Here is a 12,859-nt window from a genome sequence, read left to right as displayed (position 1 = left end):
TGGTTTGTTCAGCCTGGAGGAGACTGAGGTCAGACCTCATTGTGTTCTTCAACATCTTCACCAGGGGAAGTGGAGGGGCAGGTACCAAGCTCTTCACTCTCGTGACCAGTGACTCGAGGAAATGGCATGAACCTGAGTCAGGGGATGTTTAGACTGGCTATAAAGAAAAGACTTTTCACCCAGAGGGTGGTTGGGCCCTGGAACAGAATCCCCAGGGAAGCGGTCACAGCACCGAGGCTGACAAAGCTCAAGAAGCGTTTGGACAACATTATGGGGCACGCGGTGTGGCTGCTGGGGACAGTCCTGTGCTTTCTCGCAAGGCTTCCCTCGCTCTGATTCACGACACATCTCGCCGCCCCTCAGCTCTCCGCACGCACAAGGGGAGAATGCCCTGGCCCCCAGTCCTGGGGGCCGCAGAGGATGCAGGGCCAGCCCCGCCGCACCCCTGCGGCACCCGCGGGGCCGGGCTCGCCTCAGGCGGCCGCACCCAGGGCGGGCGGCGGGCGCGGGAAGCGGAAGCGGCGCGGGCAGGGCCGGCCGGGCCGGGCCGGGCAGGGCGGGCCGGGGAGGCGGAGCGAGGAGCGGCGCTGGCGGCATGGCGGCCCGCGCGGGCCCGACCGGGCGCCGCGGCCAGCCCAGCTCGTCCCCGGCCCGCAAGCGGCTGAAGCCGCTGCGGACGGTGGTGGCGTGGAGGGGCCGGGCGGAGTGGGACCAGGTGATGGTGGGGCTGTACTGCGGGGACAGCCGGCTGCAGCAGGACGCGCTGGACCGCGTCTCGGCGTGGAAGAGCCGGTACGGGCCGCGCGCCGCGGGCGGGCAGCGATGCGGGGCTCGGGGCCGGCCCTGTGTCCCGGGAGCGGCCGCTCTGTGCCCTCGGCCCCGGCTGTGCCCGGCCCCCGCCGGAGCAGCTCCGCGGCCGGGGCTGTGTGGGCAGGCCGGCGGTGCAGCAGGGCTGGCGGCCCCGTCTTGCAGAGCTCCTTCATTGCGGGAGGCTCCGGGCACGCAGCTTATGCCGAGAGCACGGTGGTCCTGTGGGAGCAGGGTGGCAGAAGCCCTGCATGCCCGCATCTTCACGGGCTGATTTCTCTGGCAGTGAGCATATCCAAGGCCCTTAAATTGCCTCTGCTGCATCCGTACACAAGACCCGCCTAGGTAAAGCATCTTGTCTGTGTGCTTGGCGTATCAGTAAATATTCATTTACCGTGTGCTTAGGAGTAACCGTGTAACTACTCTGTTCCAATAGAACCCTTCTGGAAAGAGCCTTTGATGCTGTCTCAGCATACCATTTCTTAGGCTGTTATGTACCACAGAACACGAAATGTAGTGGAAAAGCTGCCCTTTGTACAGGGTGAGTGTATTTGTGTGAGCCTACTCACCTGGTTTTCCTTGCCTCCAGGTACGGTCCAAAAATGCCTCTTGCAGTGGACTCCACGGCAGAACTGATTCGTTGTAAGGTCCTCGATTCATCTGGCAGATTGAAGTCACACGAGCTCATCCTGTCTTATGGGCTGGCCCTTGTAAGGTAAGGGCTATCAAGGCCCTTGTGCTTTTGAGAGAAAGACCTGGACAGATGTCATTATTCCACTGTCTGAGTTCACTTTGCATCTCTGGGACCACAGGATTGTATAGTACACAGGGAGTTTGTCTCAGGAGTTCCAAGTTTCTCTGCAGCTCTTGATAGTAATTTATTTTTTCTGTAACCTCCATGCAGATTTGTCAACTTGATCACAGAAAGGAAACAGAAGTCGGTCAGCATTCCTCTGAGACAATTAGCGAGAGAGGTAACTATTGAATAGGAGTTGCTTGATAATTTACAGGTTATTAACAACACTAGTGAATGAAATTGTGGGGGATCATTCTTTTGTAACCAAAATAACAGATATAGATGCTTGTTTATTCCAGCTGCAAAGTTTTAAACAGGTTAATTGCAACTGGATATAAAATTTGTTCTGTGAAGTCACAATAAGAGTAACAAAGGCCGATGATCATTAAAGGTTTTTGAATCACATGTGATCAAATTATTTGAATCACATATGATCAAATGTGTGTAGTCCCACTTGACATACTGTCACACGTTTTGTTTTCTTGGCGACTGAGCAAAAAGAGCTAAATCTGTGGTTTATAAATCCTAGTCTTTGACAAGCAAGGCTATTCATCACATTTGTAGGTATTTTCATCTCTTTTTCTTCAGGTGAGCTTTTCCACTCATGTGGAGGAGGAAGGGTTCAAACTGTAATTGTAGTAGCAGGACTAACTTGAGTCCTTTTACTGCCAGCTGCACTGAGCATCATACCTGGGACTGAACAAGTTTTGACAGTGAAGGACAGACAGTATTAGAGACTCTTCTGTATATGTTTGGACCCTTGTGTGGGAATGATGAATTGATTTTTTTTTTCCTGGCTTTTTGAGAAAAGTTCTGCTTCTCACTTTTTAAAACTGATCAAGCTTAAAAGCAAAGGTCCTGCATAGTTAAAGGTAGTTGTCCTCAGGAAAGCTGAAAAAAACTGCATGCAAATTATCGTGTAAATGTCAGTATTACATGTGATTCTGTGTCTTTGATACATAGTTATCCAGAATGAGACGCAATTAAACTGTATTTAAATGGATGAGAGAGTTACATTAGATTACATGTAACACCTCTGTCTAAAAAGAAATCTCTTGTTGCATGTAACACTGAAGGACTTAAACTGTAAACTACAAGTTTGTATGAATCCTAGCCCACAGGAGGAGTGGCATCAGAGAGCTGGGGGATCTTGGCTCACTCCTGAAGTGGGCAGCAGGGGAACTACAGCGCAGCAGTGGCCAGGAAGGTGCTGTTCCCAGCTGCTGGAGGCTCGGTGCAGCTGTGCAGGGCTGGTGCAGCTGTGCAGGGCTGATGCAGTGGGGCAGAGGGGTCAGCTGCTGGCTGTTGTTGCAGGTGGACATCCCCGTGTGGGTCGTGGATCTCCGTCACGAGCTGACGCACGGGAAGCTGCCGCGGCTGGCCCTGTGCCGCAAGGGTGAGTGAGTGAGTGAGTGAGTGAGTGAGTGAGTGAGTGAGTGAGTGAGTGAGTGCCACCAGCAGCTGCCACTGGCAGGGGTGGCCTGAGGCACATTGCCCGGGGTGGCAGTGCCAGAGCTGCAGGCCCTGAGAGGAGCACCCCTGCCTCCATTTTGGGGTGCTGCAGGACAGGCAGGGAGAGTTGTGATATCAGACTCTGGGAGGATTTGCCACTGCCCTGTCAGGATAGCTGAGCTGTGTCCTGTGGCTCCTCACAGGACAAATGTTCAGAGGCTTTCTCCTGTCCCTGAAAAAATGACTCAAAACAGCAACAGCTGGTTGCAACAGTTTGGTGCTTTTGCTTTTTTACAGCACAGGAAGTTCATCTTGGGGAAATAGGTAAAAGCTTTTTCTGATGGTATAGTGATACCTAAGACTCCTAAAAAATCCTATTTAGGGAGAAATTTGGATACTGCAAGCCTCAGTGAATGACCAGCTCATAGTATTTGAAGAGACTCCTGGAAATATTGGGTTAAGGCTTGAGAATCCAGTTAAATAATCTTCAGCATGGTCCTTAGATTGAATTGGGAAAATGCTGATGAAAGTAAAGGCATTTCCTTTCTATTCTATTTCATGTATGCATAGTGTAGTCCCTGCATAAAAAAAATTCTGTTATTGTTGTAGATGCTGTGTTGACCATGGCGATACTAACATGGTGATACTAAAGTATTGGCTAATTTTCTCATCTGAATGCCACTGCAGGGACCTAGCTGCTGCTTAAATTTGACCTAGCTTGAGCAAGGTGCAGTGCCATAGCAGTGTCCAATCATTTTTTTTCTCCCCCAAAAATATGATGGGTAGTTATCATGTCTGTGATACTGGATTGGGTTTTTTCTCTTCCTGGTTTCTTTCTGGAGGTTGGTTTTGGTTTGGTTTTGGGGGGTTTTGTTTGTTTGTTTGGGTTTTTTTAACTTGTTCACTTCATTCATTAATGGAGTATTTTGTGTTTTCAGGGTTCATAACTGGTTAATAGCATTTATTTTCATAATTCAAGTTAGCAATATACCACTTATTATTTTTTGCCATAACAAAGAAATCCTTCCTGAGATGTTTTCTGTTCTCTGTTAGGTTGTGATGTTGTGCTGGAGTGGCTGCGGAAGATGTATTGGAACCGTCAGCTGGGCAATAACTTGTGTGAGGAAGATGAGGATGAGGAAGAAGAGCAGGAAGAGGTGGAAGCAAATGCAGATTTGGATGGTGATGCATGGGAGATTCAAACCCCACAGCATGAGGCCTGTCAGAAACACAAGGAATTCCATGGTAGGTGTTCCTAGAACAACAGCAGATACAAGGATTGGATATGCTAAAGAAAGCAGATTAAATGTGTCACCTTCTAGCATAAAGATATAACTTCAGCTCAGGTTTTGGGATTCCTCTTTGAGTCTTGGTGGATTCCTGGTGTTGACTGACTGGTTTGGTAGTATTTCTCCAAATTTTTAGCACTTTGTGAATAGCTGTAGTGCTGCTGCAATTGATACAAAATGCAAGTATATGGAATACAAATATGCATCAGAACATAAACTACATATGGGAACAATTTCTTCCTGCACTGATCTAGGAATTTGGTTTTTAGCTGTCTGTGTTTATCCAACTTACCTGTCTTTGGCTACTGTTAGTGATAAAATATGGAAATTGTGGTTCAACCCCACTTGAGAAAATTCATGTTGCTGGAACAGTCTGGGAGTTCTGGGAGCCTTCAGTGTGTTGTCTCAACAGAATTGCTGCCTTCATTTGGCTGATGCCTTCCTTGAGTGTAAATTTAGCAAAATTAAGCAGCTTCCTTAGATACAAAATCCCCTTACATAGTTGGTCTTCTGCTTAAATTATAAATTTATGTTTATTTCTAGAAAAAGTCAGAGATGTTCTGATATCTTACAAGAATGAGCAGTTCCGGGTAAGTGCACTCTGATGATCAGCACTTTGGTTCATTCTTTCTTCCTTCTTGGGCAATATGTTTTCTCTTCCTTGTTGCCTTAGTTAGTTCCTTGCTCAGGTCTGTCTGCTAGTGTTGTCATGCATGGCTTGCCAAAGGAAAACTTCACTACAGAGAACAAGCAATTTGAGCTCTGACAGTTCCTAATGTGGGCACTTTGTTCAGGTTTATAAAGGTGATCTGTGGTTATTGGAGATTCCAAGAAAGGGGGAACATTTGTGAACTTTTTCAGGTGCTGGTGATAAAGTACAGGTGGCACGTGCATCTTCTTGTCACAGCAATAATGTCTTTGTCATGGGAGTGTATTTTCTGTTCATGCTTGAATTTTGCCTTCACTCAGGTTATGCAGGCTATGCCGTCTCTTTCAAAGTCTCGAGAATTGTGGTCTGATTCCTCTTCAGAATTGGACTGGATTTTGGCTCAGATCAAAGACCTGATGCAGGAAAACAGGTATGTCTCTGCTAAAGAGCTGAGGTGAAAGGTATGGTGCTGAACTGGGCTGTAGACCTGTTTAATTGCCTTTTCATGGTAGCTGATCATGGAGAAAGCAATAAGTCAATGTCCTCAACATCTTTGAGGGCTGAGTTGTTGATGTGTGCTAATGAGCAATGGTCTTTGTGCCAGGTGATACCAAGGTGTTCTCCCAGACTTAGTGATGCTGGCTCCAAGGCATGCAGCATCTTCACTGTCTTCAAAAGCTCCCAACAAACCTGTAGAGATTTTGATTTCACAGTAACCTTTGGAATGCTTCAAAACTGCAGGGCAATATTTGGCATTTTCTATATTTTTTATCTTTCTATTACTACAGAGCCTCTAGGACCTAGTGTGTTGAGGCTTCCTTATTAGCATATAAATTTGCATGGAGATTTTGACCTGCTTTGAGAAATCTAAATGGTGTAACTGCAGAGGGAAGAGAGTATCATGTTACAGATAAGAGCTGTAACTCCTGATATTTTGAATATAAATATATATGCCATACAAGAATAGCATTACCACGTCTCTCAAACAAAAAATTCTCCATTCCCTCCTCACAGTTCCAGGTGTTTGTCAGTCAAACTTGTTTCAGAACTGGGGCAGGTGGTGTTTTGATACATGAAGGAATGAGTGGCAGTAATAAATTTATAAACTCTCTGCTCTAGGGCGACAGTGGCTGAAGCTCTTCTCAGTGATGGCTTTCTCATCCCAAAGATGGATTGTCTGAAGATGCTAAATATCAAATATGAAGGTGAGTGCTTTATGCATCACCCAAGTAGAGAATGCATAGCTAGTGTTATGACCAAGTCTGTTATTATTTTCTCATTATATTGAAATCTCTAATTGGCTGCATATTTTTTGTTTATCTAGGTCCTTAAATATCTTTTTCCCTGTTCTCCAGAACCCCTTATGGCCATGCTTAGCTACTGCTTTGCATAAAACTCTTGGGATGGAAGGATAGCTCTTCAGCACTGAATATCTGGCCAAAATATCTTTCAAAGCTTGCATCTACCCTTTTCTGCAATAGTTGCTGATATCAGGAATGTTTCTCTTCTACACTGAAGATTTGAAACAAATCAAAATGGATGGGATTTTTTGAGCCTCATTCACCAGCTGCATCTTAGTTCCAAGCTGCTGCCCATATGTGTGGAGTTGCATTTATTGTTTGTAGGAGAACTAGGCACCTAGAGGGAATGAAAAGAAATAAATTCCCTATTTCACAGCGAAAGAACTTTCCAAGAAAGATTTTCAAATTTCCATCACTATATAACAGTAGAAAAATTTAAAAGCTTTTTCATTTTTTTGTTGCTTTGCTCAGTAAACCTTCTCTTTGCAGTATATTTTTTAAATAGAGTAGCTCTTAATTATATGTGAAATAAGCTGAAACTGGAAAGGGATTAGCAAAACAGATCTTTCTGTGTTAATAATTTCTTTGTGCTAATTATCAAATTGCTACTTATTTTACTTGCCTAGCATAAGAAAAATAATAGTTTCAGCAAGGACTTCAGGAAATATCCTGGAATCAGTGATCTGAGAACAAACCTCTTTAGTTTGGAGCAAGTGTCCCACCTGTATTTCACAAAAACATTACAAAGCACCAATTTCTGGCTTCTCTGATTCGTTTTTTTCTTCTCATTGCAGCAAATAAAGAGGTATGGCAATTCAAAATTCCCCCAGCATTTTACTGCTTTTGGCAGCCTTTGCTGTCAGGCCTCCTTTCACGAAGTTTTACCCAGATCCTAATAGAGAAAATGTTTATAGAGCTGAAGGAATGTTCTGACTCTTCAGAACTCCGGCCTCAGTTCTTGATCAACTGGATTTCTGAGTTGCTGACTGGCATTGCCAGAGTAAATGCTGGTGAGTGTGTCTGCAATTTCTGTGTTTAAAAGAGCTTAAGAGTTTCTTCTGTACTGTGTAAAAGTATGCTAGTAAGGTGGTGGGACCTTTGTACATAAAGTGCAGTAGCCTAATTAGTACCTTTTGTCATGTGAACATAAAGCTTTTATTATTGCATTTCTTAGACTTTCCACCTGCAGCTTGTTCATGTCATGTATTTCTTAGCAAAAATTTTAAATTGTTATTGCTAAGTTTGCTGCAGCCTCCTCAAGATAGGAAAAGCAAATCTCTCACAGGAAAGATCAAGCCATTAATTGCTAATTTCTCCAGATATCAATACTTGTAGGAAATACCATCCTTATATGCTATCTGCTACTGTTATATGTGGTGTGTTATGAGATGCCTGTTCCCAGTTCTTTTCTCCCTTAACAGAAGCCTGCCTTTATAAGATACTAAATAGTGTTGCTGTCCTATCACAGGATTTTTATGCCTTCTAAACTTACACACATGTAATAAGTAATATTTTATTTTCAGTTCCTGACTCTTTAGAACTGTTAAAATTGGCAGACCTTATGTTTCATTCCAGAGATGGGCACTGAAGGGCCTTAATTATTCAGTGTCACAGGTTTCTGCTAACAGGATTTTTATACTGTGACATTGTGTATCCTTGCAGAGGTTTGCACCCCTTAATTTTGGTGCCTCTTCTGTCCTCTCCTGATCTGGCTCAGAGATTTTGCTCTGGTCTGCACAAAGATTTTGGCAGTATCTCAGGCAGTCATAGGTTAAGGTTTGGTGCTTTCAGTCAGTGCTGAGCATATCTATGATGTACCAAGATCCTGAATGCTGCTGGTTCCCAGCTGTTAAATCTACTGTTTGCAGAGCTATCTGGAATGATACTGGGTACCAGATGCAGTGCACTGCATTTATTTGGGATAATATTGTTCAAACACATCTTGTGGCTTTCCTGTCTGTTGTGACAAGCACAGGGCCTGATTGGGAATGTCTGTGCTGCTTTGTGCTCAGGTCTGGTGGAGCTACCTGAGCTGTCCATGTGTTTTCAAGTCCTTTATAACAGCCTTGATGTTGTATTTGGTTGGTACATCTGGCTGTGCACTTGGGTTAAAATGACAGTTTATTTGAGGATGGGTTCCAGTAAAAATGCAGAGGGTTGAAGGTTTGAAGGGTATATTTTTGATGAGTTTTGAGCACCCTATTGTTTTCATTATCTTCTTTGAAGGGAAGAAAAAACAACAGTGTAACAAGCAGATGTCTGTGAAGGAGCTGTTCCTCCACAAAGTTCCTTTGCAGTGGATAAGACTGACTGACAGTTGCTTGCAAGCTCCCTGCTGGGCAACCCCACATCTTCTTCAGCTGTAAGTTTGATGCTGTGACCTAGAAAAGGGACAGCAAAAAGTGCTCTGTAACAGCTTTGGGTCCCTACTGATATGCTGAGCTATAGCTGCATTCCCTTGCCTTTCTTTGCATCTTGTAGAAATTGTAACAGGTGCATATAAAGCCATGCTTGCTGCTATTCACCTCCCCATTGATTGCACACAAAGAGAAGGAAAAGGATTTTAAAGGATTGCACCTTCCAAATGAAAACAGAAGTTATCTGGGGAGGTATTTAAAGAAGCAGCCTGTTCAGGAGCAAAGTGACTTGGTAGAGATGTGACCTTATTGAGGTGATAGGAATTTACCACAGCTCCTAACTTGTATGCAAGAAAACAGTAAAGCAGTAATTCAGTTAGAAGTATCCTGAGTCCTTAATTTTAATCACAAAGATGGGAGTATTCCAGCATCCACTGACCAGGGAATAATCAGATTTTGCCTGTTAGATGTTATGTGAGCCAGCTGTCCTGGAGAAAACAAACACTTAAAAGCAAAAAAGCCTCCAGATGAAGATTTACCAACCCTTTTAAGACTTTTCCTTTGCCCTTTCTCCTCTCTAGGATCCTCACCATCATGAGGCCTCGCTTGCCACGTTCTTCTCGGAAGAACCTGCTCTACCTTGCTTCCATTTACACAGAAGGAGGGGCCCCTCTGTCCAGTCCAGGCCTCTCTTCAGATGGCAGTGAACAGCCAATTTATACTATAGAGAGCTTACAGTGGAGAGCCAGGCAAGAAAATCAGGTTAAAAATCAAGGGCAGACTGTAGAGAAACAAGAAGACGTGCCAGAGAGAGACAATGGTGTAGAGGAAGTGGAAGAGGAGGAAGAAGAAATGGTGACTGAAGCAAATGCTCTGGAAGGACTTGCTCATTCTGGTACCATGGTGGCCATTGCTGAGAAAAGGGCAGCACTGCAAGGGTCTGCCTGGCAGATCACTGCAGGTAAAAAGTGACTCTAAGACAGTCTTCATTACTGACAAGTGTTAATTGAAGTGCAAACACATCTCAGCCCTTTGGGGCTGCCACAATTAAACTGTGCTTCCAAGTCATCTAAATGCCAAATTACTAAAAAAATTTGGGTTTTCCAGTGTTTTGTTTATGTTCAGAAGTCATTTCACTTAAACTCATAAAACACTATGAATGTCTTTTCCAGGAGCATGCTATTACTATCTTATTTATTTTCTATGAAGTTTTTCCAAACTGTTTAAAATTTTGGTGTATCCAGCTGATGGGGCAGCATATATGCCAGCTGCTGAATGGTGAAGAAAATATGGATTCTTGGACTTGTGTTTGTCAGACTTGGGGGTAATTGAAAGCAAAGTTTGTCTGTGAACCCAAGTTCTATGCTCTGGGAAAATGGTTGTTGTGACATGGTGGCAAACAAAAGGAAGGAGCAAGACAGGGTTTTAGAAGGAATAAACAGCATATCCAGTGTTTTGTTAGCATTGTTACAGTAGCTGTGCTTTCTCATTGGGGTTGGAGGTCTCTTTAGCTAACAATTTCTGAGTCATGGAGGGACTCAGACACAGGAGGAGGAAGTTAGTGGAGAGGAGTTGGAGTCAAAATGACATTTAAAGGAAAAAAAAAGCAGCCACTAGAAGACTGAACTCTTGTACTTCATTCACTGAGAAATTTTCTCAAGAAAAAAAAGAGACATCTTAAATATGCTGATGTGGACAGCTTGTTAGAACTGGATGTTTTGAGAACAGAAGCAGAACTGTCCTCTGCTTCTGTGACATTGGTGCAGATCATTTGCTGAATGGCTGAGTTGCAGGGGGCAGTATTTGTGGACTGGGGGAGGGTGATGTTGTGTTTCAAAAATCTCTTTGGGAAACTCGGACTTCTTGTTTTGTACTGTTTTTATCTAGATGAAGTACGATGGAAAGACTTTCCTCTTGGGAAACTCCCAGGTCAGACAGATGACCCTGATGGTCTCATGTTGGATAATTATTCTATGATGTCCCTGCTTGATCAGCCAGTGAGGGAGGAGTGGAAGCCTCTCAGTACAAAGTGAGTAATGGTGTGGGTGGGATTTTGCCCCTGAACCATGAAATGCATTTCTCTCTCTGTGCCTTTTACTACACCATGTGAAAAATTAGGGCTGAAATTTCCTTTTTACTTGTATTTAAATAGTTTGACCCAAATATCTACTATTGTCTCTAAACCTAACCTTAATGGTATCCTTTGAGCACACCATCTTCTAATATTGCTATCTTCACTCCTGCTGCTCTTTTTTAAAAGAAGCCATTCCAAGCATTATGAATACTGCTGTTTACAGGTATCAGCACAGCCCCAGCAGGCTTGAAAATTGAAGTTTCTATTAGCTGGGGCTTTGATCTTCAATATTGGCAGTGCCCAGTGACCTTTTAGAGCTGTAACTAGTAATTTAGAGCTGCAGATCTGACCTCAGTAAAGAAACACAGATTGTTCTGGAAATAACAGGGGCATTCTATAAAGCTTTAGTTCAGATCACCTTTGTTACTAAATGAAGCTCATTGGAAATGTTTTAATAGGGTCATTATTTCACACTTTGAAGTCAGAGGAACTTAAATGCTGTAAGCTGTCAAATCAGTTTCATCACACACATATAAACCCATATCCTATTATTTTAATCCAAGGAATGCTTCAGAATCTAAATGAATTTTAGTTATTTTCCTTAACACTCGATTGGACAACCTTCTAATCACTGATTCCTTTCTGTGGTTGGTGGACCCAATCTGGCAGCAATATGAAGGACTGAGAATCATGCAGCCTGGGATATACTTCACTGAAGAAATCTTGCACATGTTCATATTTTCACATATTAGAGTTGTGTTCAAATCCCAAGCTTCCAGTTTCAAATCAGAGAAGATAAGGGCTTCCATTTTTCTCCATCCTCTTGGTCATCCTCCCTGGCATCAAATTATTGACCTTCCCTTATCAGTAACATCCTGTTCTTTTGGAGAAAGATGCCCTAGACTGCATTTTGAAATATGATTTAGTAATGGTGAGGACTGATAGTATATTAATTCTAAAAAGCTACAAGCCAGATCTGTAAATTTCAGGCTGTGTTTTAAACAGTGTAATGTGTCATGCAACTGATATTACTAGAAAATACTCATGTAGAAAATGAGAAAGCACCTACCAGGCCAAAAGTAACATGTGTTTGTTTCTGCACCTCCTTGTGTGGGGAAAGGGGCAGACAGTTTGTTCCACTCAGATTACAGCCTGGCAGGATGCCAAGGAAAAAAATCTTAGAAAGAAACACGAGGAAAACCTGTTGCTACCACAAATAGAAAGGAGCAGAACCTAATTTATTCCTGTAGCTGTGCCTGGAAACAATCCAGGTTTCATCAGGAGAGCTCCAATGGCAGCTTGTTCATTACTCTGATTTCCCTTCCATAGCAGCTCCTCCATTTGCCAAAGGACATGTGGTGTTAGAAAGGTGGTCTGACTTGCCCGAGGCAGAAGGAAGATTTTCTTGACTGCTTACATTTTCTTCTGTGTAGAAACCAGCCCACTGCTAATGTGCTTTATTCTCTTCCTCACAGCTCTGCAGAATTGAACATTCCCATGACAGGAGGATTGTTATGGACCCAGAACGACTTCCATAAAATAAAAAGTGGCCTTCAACTTTTCTGAGATGGCAGCAGAGTGCTCTGTGACTTTTAGTATTGCACAAGTTAAGTGGCATGGAAGATCTAGTAATGATGGTGGGAAAACAGTCACTCCAGGAGAAGTTGTTGCTGTGATTTATTGATTTTTACCATGTAAAATCAATGTTTTATAAAGGTCTTATGTTTTTAGTTGCATGTACAGTGACCATTGTCTTGCTTAACCGGTTGAAGTTTGCCAGATAGAGTTAAGTTTGGAATCCCTCCATGTTCCTTAACTTTTTTATAAATAAATACAACTGACTGGAGGCAAACCTTGCTCCTGGGTGCTGTTTCTCAGTTTTCACTCTGGAAAGTGTCCTCTGGCCCACAGTGAGACTATTGATTGATCCAGTCTTATTTCACTGATGCTGATACTGTCCTGGAGGAGTGATTGTGCCAGGATGAGATTGTGCTACAGTTTTCACCTGTCTAGGATTTCACATGAAGCTTCAGGGATCAATCCTAGCTAGAGCATGGCTGAATGTGATATGTAAATAACTTTGAAATGTTTTTGTCACGATGTTTTTTCAAGTGAGAGTCTTGAAGCCACTACT

The 12,859-nt window shown here is 43.4% G+C and overlaps 1 protein-coding gene across 1 annotated transcript; it reads left to right on the top strand.

Moving 5' to 3' along the window:
• The first annotated feature begins 595 nt into the window (after positions 1-595).
• Positions 596-12,577, top strand: LAS1L (LAS1 like ribosome biogenesis factor). Its single transcript, XM_066559765.1, has 13 exons — positions 596-792; positions 1,397-1,522; positions 1,712-1,781; positions 2,918-2,999; positions 4,109-4,300; positions 4,888-4,934; positions 5,314-5,423; positions 6,113-6,198; positions 7,089-7,304; positions 8,521-8,656; positions 9,233-9,612; positions 10,539-10,680; positions 12,201-12,577. Exons 1-13 carry the CDS (start codon positions 596-598, stop codon positions 12,289-12,291), a joined length of 1,875 nt encoding a protein of 624 aa, XP_066415862.1. The 3' UTR covers positions 12,292-12,577.
• Positions 12,578-12,859: the final 282 nt, after the last annotated feature.

Source organism: Molothrus aeneus, chromosome 14 (assembly GCF_037042795.1).
Source record: "Molothrus aeneus isolate 106 chromosome 14, BPBGC_Maene_1.0, whole genome shotgun sequence".
Classification (NCBI taxonomy): Eukaryota; Metazoa; Chordata; class Aves; order Passeriformes; family Icteridae; genus Molothrus; species Molothrus aeneus.
This window is presented reverse-complemented; position numbering and strand designations above follow the sequence as displayed.